The 13,713-nt window shown below is 56.3% G+C and overlaps 1 protein-coding gene across 1 annotated transcript in view; it reads left to right on the top strand.

The window, feature by feature from the left end:
• Nucleotides 1–10,757, top strand: part of SLIT1 (slit guidance ligand 1) — a 158,523-nt gene extending 147,766 nt beyond the window's left edge. The window contains exons 29-37 of the mRNA XM_036886502.2: nt 802–941; nt 1,097–1,190; nt 3,569–3,706; nt 4,997–5,234; nt 6,811–6,941; nt 7,359–7,513; nt 8,591–8,879; nt 9,248–9,459; nt 10,249–10,757. Of these exons, the coding sequence (XP_036742397.2) occupies nt 802–941; nt 1,097–1,190; nt 3,569–3,706; nt 4,997–5,234; nt 6,811–6,941; nt 7,359–7,513; nt 8,591–8,879; nt 9,248–9,459; nt 10,249–10,487 (1,636 nt within the window). The 3' untranslated portion in view covers nt 10,488–10,757. The remainder of the gene's footprint in view (nt 1–801; nt 942–1,096; nt 1,191–3,568; nt 3,707–4,996; nt 5,235–6,810; nt 6,942–7,358; nt 7,514–8,590; nt 8,880–9,247; nt 9,460–10,248) is intronic.
• Nucleotides 10,758–13,713: the final 2,956 nt, after the last annotated feature.

Raw genomic sequence — 13,713 nt, 5'->3', positions numbered from 1 at the left:
GTTTATTCACTTTGGAAACATCAATATTCCTAACTGTCCTCTTATTTGGTGCCTGGGTGTTTGAGGCCCCAGGCATGCTCCAGCTCGGACTTGGGTTGGGAGAGATGCTTGGGCCCTTCTGGGGCTCTGGGAAGAGCTTGTGCAGAACCTGAAGGTCTGGAAATTAATTTTTCAGACCTCTCCTGCCCACATACCCCTTGGAAAATCCCAGATGCCCCAGGGGAAGGCGTACCAGTTTGATGATCACTGATCTCTAGGACCCTTCATGACATGTTCCTGTTGACCCCCAGCCCCGTTCTCACTCCGTCCTTGAAGTATGTGCTCCCTACCACTTGAACTATCTGGATGAGCAGGTCCCTTCCCAGAGGACTGACTCTCTTCCAGGCTTTTGCCCAGTCCTCTGCCCCCACCACCTTCCCTCCTCTTCCTGCTCTCTCCTGTCGGGGCTCATCACCCCCTCCAGGAAGCCTGCCCTGACCACTCCGTCCAAGGAGGACCTAGGTGTCCTCTGCCCCTTTGTCCACCCTTCCCAGCTTCAATGTTGTGCCATCCTGATACTGCCTCTCCTCTGGTTGCCTGTCTCCTCATTGTCTCCCCATTAGACTGAGTGAGTCCCAGGAGTGAAGGCCAGTCTTGTTCACCTCTAACCCCAGCACCTAGCAAGGGCCTGACCCAGAGTAAGGAGCAAAACCCTGGGGTGAGAATACTTACCGGTGGCCGCAGGCTGCCACCAGTGCCTCAGGAAGCTGCTGCCCCGGCCATGGGCCCATCGTCCTTTCCTTCCTCCCCTGCTCCTCACAGGTGCTCCTGTTCCCCTGGCTTTGAAGGACCCACCTGTGGGGTGAACACGGATGACTGTGTGGAGCACGCATGTGCCAACGGGGGCATCTGCGTGGATGGTGTGGGCAACTACTCCTGCCGGTGCCCCCAGCAGTATGCCGGTAAGCCTGGCAGGGTTTGAGTGTCTGCAGGGAGGTGCACGGGCCCCCCTTCCTGTGGGTGGGAGGGGTGGGGCTCAGGAGGTTTCTGCTGGGCTAGCTGTCTGGTAGAGCACATGGGCAGTTTCTTTCCTGTCCCTCCCTCAATCTTTCCCCAGGAAGGGCTTGTGAGCAGCTGGTGGACTTCTGCTCCTCGGATCTGAACCCGTGTCAGCATGATGCCCAGTGTGTGGGCACCCCAGATGGGCCCAGGTCAGTGCCGCCTGTTTCCAGGGCCAGGGAAGGGCCTGGGCCTTGAAGTCTCCTCCCTATCCTATTTCCTCATCTGTGAAGTGGGTTTGGTCTCAGCTGTACAGGGTCCCTGCGAGTCAGTGGGGGGCAGGGTGGTGGTGGTGGTTATGGACACAGTTTTACTATCAGACAGACCTGGGTTTACAGCATGACGCTGAATAAGCTGCCTTGACTCCTTTGAACCTGTTTTCTCATCTGCAAACTGGGTGCACCAGTAGCTTCCTCCTGGGGTGGTTCAGGAGGAAGTGATGGGGTCCTTATCATTCCATCTGATAAGGATCAGGTGAGCAAGTGCAGGGGGAGCACTTAGCTCCATGCCTGAGATCTGGTAAGTGCTCCATAAATAGCTCTTCTCATTCTAGATGCACAGTTTCTCATCCCCAATTACAAAATGCACAAAACTTTGAAAACCAAGGGCCTATTTGATAGCAAAATCTGATCTGACCTGAATGTATTTGGTAATAAAAGCTGAGCTGCACTGGTATGAGGTTATTTACAGCCACTATTCATCCCACATAGTGTGACTATAGGTAGACTTTGCTACAGAAACATGAACATGTTTAATTAAGGGGCTGGTTCAGATCCCATTGGCATGGTACATAATATAGTTGTGGCACTGTATTACCTTGACAAAATCAAAAAGAAATCTGAATTTCAAGACCTATATGTCCCCAGGAGGTTTGGATAAGGGGTTGTTGACTATATGACCATCGTTGTTACTGGCATTTGTGGAAGTGCTTTGTCCCCCTTAAGACTATGATATGAGGGTCATGGGTTTTTTAAATGTCGCTCCCATCTGCAGTTTCGTAAACATAGTCTCATTCCTGGCACCCTTTGAGGGCAGGACTTCTTGAGGTCTGTGGCTTAGGGACCCAAACCCAGGGCCTCAGGGCAGGGCAGGGAGTGGAGTCCCCTTGGGAGCCCATGATCCAGCAGGAGCCACCTGAGGCCCATGGGCAGGAAGTGGGAGCCAGGGGATAATATTGAGGCCTGATCCAGAATCAAGGGGTGCATCACGCTGCACCCCTGGGCAAGCTGCCAGGAGGGGTCGGCACGGCAGACCCAGGAGCAGTGGGAGACCAAGTGACATGCCCACTTGGACCTCAGAAGGGGGGATAAAGCAGGGGAGCCCACAGTCCCACACACAGGGATGAGCCCACAGTGGATGGGCGATGCGCATGCTCTCAACATCCTGGCTTGGAGGGAAGATGGAACTGACAGAGCCCAGCTGCCCCTGGCACCCAGCAGGCATTCGGTACCTTCGCTGAATGAAGGACTGAGTGAATGACTGTAAATGAATGGGTGGGTGGAGACTTAGCTACTGTGACATTTTTCAGATTGCAGCTCAAGATCCAATAGTGGATTTGATCAGTTGGGTGGGTCAAGATTAACATTAAAAAACAAAATATCAGAGTGCATCATGCCATTTCAGGTAGTAAGGATACATATTGTGGCATGAAACTGGTTTAAGGGGTGTGTGTGCATGTATGTGTACTGGGTAAGAAGTTATTTCTTACAGCTTGAGAAAAAGAGTAAACAAACTTCCAGGCAGGAAGGAGCACCCACCTGCCAGGCTGTGCGGCTGAGTACGGAGCTTGCAGTTTGGAAGGGTTTCCAGCAAGGGACTGCTCAAGGGCGGCTGGGGGCTTGCTGGAGGGGGGAGGTATTGGCCTGGTGGGACCAAGGCAGGGAGCAAGAAGGGGCTATTCCAGAATCAACAGGGGTGAGGCGGGGAGGTACTGGTGGGGTGGGGGCTGCTGCCAGCAGAGACAGGTTGACCATAGGGTAGGCCTTGTGGGTGCGAGGGCAGGACGGGGAGCAGCTGGCAATGCTGTGACTGAAAAGTGGGCAGCGGAGTGTGCTCTTTGATAGGCAAAGGGTCAGCCAAAATGGATTTCAGGTGAGCGGTACAGCACTGTGAGAGCTGGCAAGCTGGTGGCTAGCCTGGAGAGGCGTACTGAGAGCTGGGCACCTGGGCCACTGGGTTTGGGGAGGGTGGGAAAGGGGATCTGGTGAGCCCCAGGATGCAGGGCTGTGTGCTGGGGAGCAGCCAAGCAGCTGGGGTGAGAAGGGGCTGACATTTGGCCTTGGGTGCACTGTTGGTGGTGTGGGCGGGTCCTGCACAAGAGTCCCATTTCCTCCTGCTGGGGGGTGTTGACCTCCCACCCCAGAACCCACCCCGCAAGCCCACCCAAGCTCCCTTCAGGATGGGCTGGGGGCATCTCCATTTCCAGGGATTTTCCATAGACCCACGGGGCCTGGAGGGTCTCTGTCGCACACACAGCCCCTGGGCCCCACAGGCTCCTGGCTGACTGCCCACCACCCTGCCTGTGCCCCAGGTGTGAGTGTGCACCAGGTCACGCAGGTGACAACTGCAGCAAGAACCAGGACGACTGCGGGGATCACCACTGCCAGAATGGGGCCCTGTGCGTGGACGACGTCGATGGCTACTCCTGCCTCTGTGCTGAGGGCTACAGGTGGGTAGCCCCCTGGGGCACTCGGAGCCCGCAACTCCTCCTTGCTGTCAGCCGCTAAGCAGGCAGGAGCCCAAAGCATGGCCAGAGGGAGGGAAGAAGTCACAGTCCGGGAGTTTAACTGGCTGTCCGTCACCAGCTGTGTGGTCTTGGGAAGCCTCTTGGTTACTCAGAGCATGGGCATAGGGCCCCTAACCCACTGGGTGGAGGGAGAGGGAGGTGGGTCCAGATAACTGGGCGAGGGCCCCTCGTCTTACCTGCCCAGCGATCCTCTGAAGACGCATCACGCCATGAAGGTCACTGACTTGTGCACCTTGCTCCTCCGGGAGGAAGGGAGGGCAGCTGCCTTCCTTCTGGCCACCTTCCTCCATACTTTGCTTGGGTCTTTTTTTTTTTTTTTTTTTAGTTTTATTGAGATATAATTCACACACCATATAATTCACCCAGTTAAAGTGTACATTTCAGTGGCTTTTAGTATATTCCCAGAGTTGAACATCCATCACCACAATCAATTTTAGACCACTTTCATTACCCCAGCACGAAGCTCCATACTGCTTAGATGTCACCCCCATCCTCCCTGTCAGCTCTGGGCAACCACTAATCTACTAATTTCTGTGTCTGTAGATTTGCTTTTTCTGGACATTTCATATAAGTGGAATCATACGATCTATGGTCCTTTGTGACGGGCTTTTTTCACTTAGCAACCTGTTTCTGAGGTGGTAGCATGTATTAGAACTCCATTCCCTTTTATGGCTGAGCACTGTACTGTCGTGTGGATGGACCACATCTGCCACCCATCAGCGGATAGGCATTTGGGTTGCTGTAGCGTGTGCCAGAATTACCTGTTGGTAGGAATGTCCCCTCCTTGATTTCTTTACTTTAGTAATTGGAGTCTTCTCTCTTTTGCATGTATCTTAAGTCTCAGTTTTCTTTTCTGTAAAATGGGCAGAGTTTACTGACACGAGCAGTGAGCGCTTCTCAAGCTTTGAGGTGCACACGAATCACCTGGGATCTTGTTAAAAAGCAGACCCAGCAGCTTTCCATTTCTGACAGGTTCCCGGGTGGTATCACTGCTGCTGCTCCAGGGGCCACCCTTGTTTCTCACCTTGTCTCTCAGTATCCTTCTGGCTCTTAGGTCTCTCAGGGAAAGGGTTCATTGGGAGCATCTCCTGTTGCTTTAAGGATCCAGTTTCCCAAGATATTTGGTGAATTTCTCTCCAGGACTGTGGGAGAGGAGGATGCCCCCTTGTCCCTTTGCCCTGCCCCCTCTGACCTGTGTCCTTTCTCTCTCAGTGGACAGCTCTGTGAGACCCCTCCCCACCTGCCTGCCCCCAGAAGCCCCTGTGAGGGGACTGAGTGCCAGAACGGGGCCAACTGTGTGGACCAGGGCAGCCGGCCCGTGTGCCAGTGCCTCCCTGGCTTCAGCGGCCCTGAGTGTGAGAAGTTGCTCAGTGTCAACTTCGTGGATCGTGACACTTACCTGCAGTTCACCGATCTGCAGAACTGGCCGCGGGCTAACATCACACTGCAGGTGCGTGCCCAGGGTGCCTGGTCACAGAGGGGAGTCAGGCAGCAGGGGACCCTGGTCTCAGGCCAGAGCATCTGGACACACCCCTGTCCAGGAGAACTGGGAGGGCCCTGTGTTAGTCAAAGCTCTTTGGATGTGGCCTCAAGATCTCAGCTGGGACTAGTTTAAGCACAATTAGAAAAGTCACAAAACCAATCTCAGACTAGAGCATGGGTGGAGGTGGTCTCACGTGTGACTGGGTCCAGAAAACCAAACTTGCCAGGATCCTGTCCCGCCATCCTTGTCTCACCACCCTGTCGGCTTCAGCCTCAGTGCTGCAGGCAGACATTCTCCCATGAGTCAGCTCCAGGCTGTATCTTTAACCAGTGTCCCTGGGGTCCCTAATTTTGCCGTTTCATGTCTTGAATTCCTTCTCAGAATAGCATTATGTTGAGGGAAAAAGAGCAAGTCCCTCCCACTTTAATAGTATTATTTGCTAAACATTTCTTGGGGAGAGGAGAGTGCACATCACGTGACAAAAAATGCAAAACTCTTTGTTACCTATCTCTCTCTTCTCCCAAAATTCTGTCCCCCAGCCCCAAAGCCACATCTTTCTTCTCTCTTTTCTTCTGTCCTCCTCTCTTCCTTTTTGCCCAGAGTCCTTCCGCCTCCCAAACACACTCACTCTATCAGCTCTCCAAAATCCTGTCTCCTCACCCCGTCTGCAGAAGAACCACAGGCAGCCCAACTGCTCAACAAAGCTAACTCGCCAAGCCCCCCAGCCTTCACCTTGGGGCCATCCTGGGAGAGGCGTGTGTCTGCCCTCCCCATGCCCGCCCTTCCCTGCCAGCTCTAGTTGGCAACAATCAGTGACCTCAGGGAGATCTCTGATTGCCCTGCCCACTGAGTCCAGTGAGGTAGGGTGCTACAATTGTGCCAGCTCTACAGACTGGGGAGTCAGGGGCCTTAGCAGGAGAAAGAGGGACAGAGGGACAGGGCAGGAGGAAAGGCCATGGTGCCTGCAGCCTCAGAGAGGGCTCTCTGTCAATATCCACTTGCATGGCTCCAGAGACAGGAGCTGTGTCTCTGACCTGGGGACTGCCAGCCTCAGTCAGCATCCCCTGGGGTGGGTGTCGCCTGGGCAGAGACAGGCACGCCCTCCGGAGCAGCTCCTTTCAGGTATGGGTGGCCCTGACCGTTAGAGAGCCGTCCTCAACTCGCTCTCTGGTTCCCATGCTTGCCCTAAGGCAGCCTCCTGAGGCCCTCAGATGGGCTACCCCACATCCATCTAAGGCTCCTCTCCAGGACAGGGCTTTTGAGGTCTCCTACCTGCTCACCAAGCACCAAGTTTTGAGGCCTCGGCTGGCCCACCTACCTTCCCTGCCCAGCTCTGGCCAGACTGGCAGTGGATGGAATTTGAACTGAGGGCTGCCCGCCTCTGTCAGCATCCCCTGGGGGATGTGTCACCTGGACAGGCCGGGGAGTACAGTTCTGCACACAGCATTTCTCTTCCAACTGTTGTCTCCCATCTGCCCCACCAACCAGCCAGTGTCCCTGCTGTGTGGGATGGGGTGGGAGAGAAAGTGTCATTGCCCATCAGGTCTCCACGGCAGAGGACAATGGGATCCTGCTGTACAACGGGGACAATGACCACATCGCAGTGGAGCTGTACCAGGGCCATGTGCGTGTCAGCTACGACCCAGGCAGCTACCCAAGCTCTGCCATCTATAGGTAGGGCTTCCTCATGCCCACCACCCACCCTCAGGGGTTCCTGGGCCAAAAGCAGGTGGTTACTGGAAGGGTGTTCAAACCATCCAGTGGAGCCCCAGCTTGGGTCTGAGGCTCTCCGAGGCCTGCGTAGTGTCCCGCCCTCCCCCTGCCACCGCTCCCTCACAGGGGCTCCTCGGCCGGGAGGCAGAGGCTGAGGAGTTGGGAACTCCCGCCCCAAACGCCACAGCTTTTCCCAGGGAGTCCCAAGGACGGCAGAAGGGACCAGGCCATAGGCCACAGAGTCCCCACAGTCCCCTCCCTCAGAGACCTGGTCCCTGGGAAGCAGTCAGTGGGCTGGCAGCCCCTCTGGGGAAGTGCCAAGGCAGGGAGGGGCCAAGCTGAAGCCCGTCCCCCGATGGGGGCTCCATCTCCTTCTAGTGCCGAGACAATCAATGATGGGCAGTTCCACACAGTTGAGCTGGTCACCTTTGACCAGATGGTGAATCTCTCCATCGATGGTGGCAGTCCCATGACCATGGACAACTTTGGCAAACACTACACGCTAAACAGCGAGGCCCCGCTCTATGTGGGAGGTAAGGCCTGGCCAGGGTGGAGGCTGCAGCTGGCCCTCCCCAGGCCTCCCTATCCCATGATGCTGGCAGCCATTCCAGGTGGGGCCTCTGTTGTACTTTGGCCTGAGGCTGGCCAGATGGGCTGGTGCCCAAGGCACTGGACAGTGGGGGATGTTTCAAGGGGGTGGGGAAGGGTCCTAGTTGATGGCCGTGCTGCTGGGGTACTGTGTCCCCCCCTGCACAGAGTCTAGGTTGCTCTCTGCCCCGCAGGCTGACCAAGGGTGGGTGCCTGGCTTGGGCCCAAGGCCCGGCCTGGCAGCAGGCCTGGGACTTGCCCATATATCTTCCAAACTGTGGGCGCCTTTCCTCTTGGCTTTGGGCCAGAAGGGACTTGTCAGTGGTTTAGGGTCCATTCCCAGTCTCCAGCCCTCAGAGGGCCGGGGGCTGCTGCAAGAGGCCCAGGCACGGCAGCTCTCATCAGCTGGGGACCTGCAGGGGTACTGGGTAGGCTTTGCTAGGTGACTTGCACCTGTGCCATCACCTGCAGATGTTTCTGGGTCTGTGGAGGCAGGTTTTCTGCTGCGGCAGGGCTTTCTCACTGTGGAGTGCTCTGCTGAGACGTGGGGAGTTGCATGTAACTAGCTGTACAACTTTGGGCAAGTCACTATGCACCAGATGGGGTTTAGCAAGGCTTCCCTCAGAGGGTTGCTGTGAAGTGGGTGACACATGGATTCTAGGCCCAGGACCTTTGCTGCTTTGGGGTGGGGGGGTCTCTGGGAGGCAAAAGCTGGTGTCCCAGAGGGGAGGAAGGAGCCCTGGGCGAAGGCAGCCAGACTCCAGGCATCCAGAACCTTACCTGCCAGCTGGACGTTGCCAGGCAAGGCACCCCCAGGCTCTGATCACTAAGGAAGCAGATTCCATTTCTTCTGGGAAAGGAGTCTGAACCCAACAAACTGGCAAAGGACCTTGGCCCAGAATTGCCGAAACAGAAAGACAGAGATTGAAGGCAGGGGGAACACCCAGGGGACCTCAGAGGTGGGTGCCAGACATGGTCTTCACCTGACTTGGCCCAGCTCCACCCTGCTCCTCTCACCCCAGGGATGCCGGTGGACGTAAACTCAGCTGCCTTCCGCCTGTGGCAGATCCTCAATGGCAGCAGCTTCCATGGCTGCATCCGAAACTTGTACATCAACAATGAACTGCAGGACTTCACCAAGACGCGGATGAAGCCGGGTGTGGTGCCAGGCTGTGAGCCCTGCCGAAAGCTCTATTGCCTGCATGGCATCTGCCAGCCCAGTGCCACGCCGGGGCCTGTGTGCCATTGTGAAGCTGGCTGGGGGGGCCTACACTGCGACCAGCCAGCTGATGGTCCCTGCCATGGCCACAAGTGAGCCTGGGCTGGGCACAGGGAGCCCTCACCCCTGCCCACTGCAAGCTCCCTTTCCTTCCCCACCCTTCCCTGCAAGTTCCACTTCCCTACTCTGAGGGTCGCTGCAAAGATTGTAGTTTTAAACCCCCAAATTGGAACATGTGGCCTAACACAGGGTTTTATTATTTTTTTCTGATTTTCAGTTTTTATTAACAGGAAAAACTCCCTAGAGACAAACACAGAATCACATTTTGTTCCCTTTGTTTCAACCTTGGGGGCAGAATAACATCTCGTGAAGCCAAAGCTGGGGTGTGTGGGGTACCCTTGGGTGGGCCTTGGATTGGCTCCAGCCTGCCCTCACATCACCTTTTCTCTGTCCTCTCTAGGTGTGTCCACGGGAAATGCCTGCCCCTTGATGCTCTTTCCTACAGCTGCCAGTGCCAGGATGGGTACTCAGGGGCCCTGTGCAACCAGGCTGGGGCACCTGCAGACCCCTGTGGGGTCTTGCAGTGCCTGCATGGCCACTGCCAGGCCTCAGCCACCAAGGGGGTGCACTGTGTGTGTGACCCCGGCTTTTCGGGCGAGCTTTGTGAGCAAGGTCAGGGGCCACCCTCCTGACATGCCCCCTCTATGGTCCCTCCCCACAACTTGGTTTAGGGAGTTGACTTTTCTTCCTCCCAACCTCAGCCACCCCTCTGCGTCCCCTCCCTGCTTTTGCACCTCGGGCTACTGTCGGGCTTTAGTGCCCCAGTGCCTGGGCTCTAAGCCCTATCTGCAGATGCCCCCTATATCCCTGGCCCAGCTTGCAGCCCCCCGACTGCGGTAGGAACCCCTTCTGGCTGGGAGCTCCTTACAGAAGAGACGCCCAGGGTAACATCTTCTGGCCAAACCTCCCCATCTTGGTCCCATAGCCTTGGGACCTAGGGAGCAGCAGAAAGTTTGAGGGTTGGGGACTTCATCCCAGGTCCCACCTGCCCGGTGTGACCGAGATGCTTCTGCTGAAATAAAAACTGCTGAGACCCAGCAGACACCTCCAGGGTCCCCTACGCCACACCCTCCGCACAAATTCCTGTTCTAACATTATTGCCTCCCAGCCTCCAGCCTCCTCTAGCAGTGGGGAATCCATCTTACCCTGGCAGCCCAGTCTGTCCCGGAGGGTCCCGGCAGCTACAAAGTTCTTCCTTCTCACTGACTGCAATGGGCCCAGGAGGAAGTGCGTGCATGTGCATGTCCGGCAGGGAGGAAGCTGGGGACTGCAGTTGGGTCTGAGAGCTGGAGGACCAGGTCCACGGGTGCGGCTGCTCCGCCTCCTCCTCCTGCCTCCCTGGGGGCAGCACTGGCCCATGGACGTGCCCTGAGACTTTCTCTTGGTGTCTGTCCCATCCAGAGTCCGAGTGCCGGGGGCACCCTGTCCGGGACTTTCACCAGGTCCAGAGGGGCTATGCCATCTGCCAGACCACGCGCCCGCTGTCGTGGGTGGAGTGCCGGGGATTATGCCCAGGCCAGGGCTGCTGCCAAGGCCTGCGGCTGAAGCGGAGGAAGTTTACCTTTGAGTGCAGCGATGGGACCTCTTTTGCCGAGGAGGTGGAGAAGCCCACTAAGTGTGGCTGTGCCCTCTGTGCGTAGCGCCTGGCGTGGACCGGGAAGGGTGAGGCGGGGAGCCGCCAGGGCAGGCGGGACCACGTGACCAGCAGCTGGGCTGGGGTGCGGGCCCTGCGCCTGGGCGGCTGGACCCTCTGGTGCGAACTGGGACCCACCGCCCGCGGCCAAGCAGCCCTTCTGAAGCCGACCACACGGCCGCTTGGGGCGGAGCTGGGTGCGTGGCTCGGGCTGCGGACGGCACCCTGCGGAAGTGCCTTGCACAAATAGGCGCTTAATAAATATTTGTTGAATGAATGTGTGCGTGAGGTCAGGCCAAAAAGTGCAGAATGGTGACACCCCTCCTTGCCTGCTACCTGGGTCTGAAGAAGGGACTGGTCCCTTCCCAAACCAGCTTTCCCTCTCCCCTCTGGCCTATGCTGGTCCCAGACGCCCCTGGTCCTCTGCAGAGAACCTTGAAGTGCTCTCAGCCACCTCTGAGGCAGCCAGCCTGGCTCTCAGCTCCTGCTCTTGCAGCGTCTGCTGACAGTACGCCAGGCTATGCTGGAAAAGGGCCGCCTCCTTCTGGCTAGGAAGGGATGACCTTTGCCCTCTGGGCTGCTGGCCAGGAAGGGATGATCCTTGCCCTCTGGGCCGACTGGCAGCAGTGCAGCTGATGTTTGCTTGGAGGGAGGCTGGAGGTGGAGGTGGAAGATGGGTCTTAGGACCAGACAGCTCCTGAAGTTAATGCAGCTGGTCCAGGAGGGAACTCGTGTGGAGGAAACGGCCATTGGGGCTGCCTGGGGTGGGGACCCCACCAAAGAAGATGGGTTGGGGGCGGTGGAGGGTGGTCTTGGTTCCAACTGAATAAACATCACCACTTGCATACTAGTCACTGAAGGGGCATTGCTCCTGGACTTCCCTAGCCAGTAGCCAGTCATGAGCTGCTGGTGAGCCACTGGCAGGGGGACGGGGTAGGGGGCTTGAGCTAGGCTGCCTGGCCAGGGAGGGCTCTCCTTCTGTGGAGACTGGGATCAGGACCCCCGTGCTGCAGATCAGTAGGCAGCAGTTGGTCCAGGCATCACGAAACCTTCTGGCTCTGTCACTCTGTGCAGATTTCTTCTCCACAGGCCTCAGGGTCTTCAGCTAGCAAATAGGGAGGTGGGATGACTGAAGGAGTAACATGGACCCTCCCACTGTGGCTCCAGGAGGGAGGCAGGAGGAGTTAGAAGATCCATTTTATTAATCATATAACAAATATTTATGTGCCTAACTGGGGTTGGGGTGCTGTGGGTGTTCTGCCCTCGACAGATGTGAACTAATCACCGAGCATCCCAGGAGTGACCAGGACGCCTGGGAAGAGTTGAGCCAAATAAGGGCTCCAATCACAGAAAGTGGCCCAGGCTAGAGCTGCTCACTCAGACGTTTGCACAGAAGGACTCAGTATTTGAAGAGTCACTGAATACATGACAGTGTGACGGCAAATGCTTCTCTCCCACACAGAATGAAAATGTAGAAAGATCATCTTTGAGCCTGAATAGTGAGCTGGCTGTTCAAGATGTCATACAAGAGAGTGTGCCCCTGGGGGAATCCTGGTGCACAAGGGGGGTGACCTTGTCTGTTTCCTGGATCCTTCCATCTGCAAACAGAAGGCATGGTTGGGGGAGTGTGTTGCGGTAGGTTTGCGGTGCTGTTGGGCCTGTCCTCTGCCACAGTAGGCAGCCGGGGGAACATTTGACACTGAACGGCAGAGGTCCAGTGCCTCCTGCAACTGAGGGAGGCTGGCATATCCCACCACACGGGGACTCAGGCCAGTGAGTTTGAGTCCTGGGACCCCTGTAACGGGAGGTATCCTCATGGCTGGATTGCCCCTTGACGGGGGCCAGCCTCTCTGGTAGCTCTGAGAAAGGCCACAACCCCGCATCCCCCAGCCACCTGACAGCAGCCTGGGCCTGAAGGGGCTGCTTCTAGGGTTGCCCTGCTTCCTTTTTTTACCTAGAGGTTCAGAACCACCGTGGGACTCTGGAGAGCAGCTCTAGCACCAGGCTAGACAGGCAGGAAAGCTCAAGTGCAAGTAGCTCGCCCCTCCCATGAAGAAGCAGGGTTCTGACTCTGAGACACATACCTTCCCTGGCCATCGCCATTCCCCACTGCCCTGGGAAAGCAGGCTCTGGGCTGGGGGGCACCGACCAAGGTGGGGGCCTCCTCACTCCGCAGACAGTGGTAAGGGGGCCTACAGACAGGGGATGGCCGCCACAGGGCCTGCACTCCCAAGGCCACGGAGTTGGGAGGGCAGATCATGGAGTGTTTGCTGGGAGGACCCCGTGAGCTGGTTACACCTGCCTGACAGGCGACAGCACTCTATGTCCCAGCCCAGCCCCATGCTCCCCCTTGGTTGAGCTGGGAGACTGGGATCCATCCCCAGGGTGAGGGCAGCAAGGGGCTGGGATTGCTGGTTGCTCCATGATCAACTCTTCCTCCTCTTCATCACCAACCTGAGTCACTAAGGATCATACTCATCCTGCCGGTTCACATTTGGACCCACTGAGGCCCAGAAGGCTGCTGTGAAACTCTCCGAGCCATCGTTTCCACACCTTGCTACCCCTTTGGAAAGAATGTCCATTCACTTTGGCATCACTATGGGCTGTTTCCATTAAACAAGCACTGAAGAGACACAAGCAGGACAAGTCCCCAGGTTGCTGCTTGGCAGCACTGCTGGCGACAGTGGCACAGGCTCCCGGTGAAAGTGTCTGGCAATGGGAAAGGCTGGACTTTGTCTCCTTTTTGCTTGCTGTTAGCCTAACCATGAAAGTATCTCTTTATACAGAATGCTTAACAGATTCTAATATATATTTGTATTTCATTTTGTTATAGTATTTTTCTATGTTAAAGTCAACATCCAGTGTCTTGGTTTGATTTTTAGATGCCCTGGTTGACATTCGTTTAGGTGTCTCTGTAGTCTTGTTGGGATCACTCTTAGACTGGTTAAGAACAGGCCTGTGAGGAAGCCACACCTTCCCTTTCCCTAGAAGTGGTTGTAGAACATATTGGATATTGTCTGTTGTCTTCCGTGTGAACATGACAGATTCACTCAGGTTCTGCCTTGCTGATCTTTTTCTGCATGAGGATGAGCCCAGGGCTGCCAATATGCACGCTCCCAGGGTGTAAGGGTTTCTGGGGTGCCTGTATACCAGTCATAATCCAGGATGGGCTGGAACTCTCCCTTGGAACTCTCTGGTCTTCTTGAAGTAGCAAAGGAGGTTCCTCATAAAGA

The sequence above is a fragment of the Manis pentadactyla genome, chromosome 8 (genome assembly GCF_030020395.1).
Source record: "Manis pentadactyla isolate mManPen7 chromosome 8, mManPen7.hap1, whole genome shotgun sequence".
Classification (NCBI taxonomy): Eukaryota; Metazoa; Chordata; class Mammalia; order Pholidota; family Manidae; genus Manis; species Manis pentadactyla.
The sequence above is the reverse complement of the archived record's forward strand: the minus strand, read 5'-3'. Positions and strand labels throughout refer to the sequence as shown.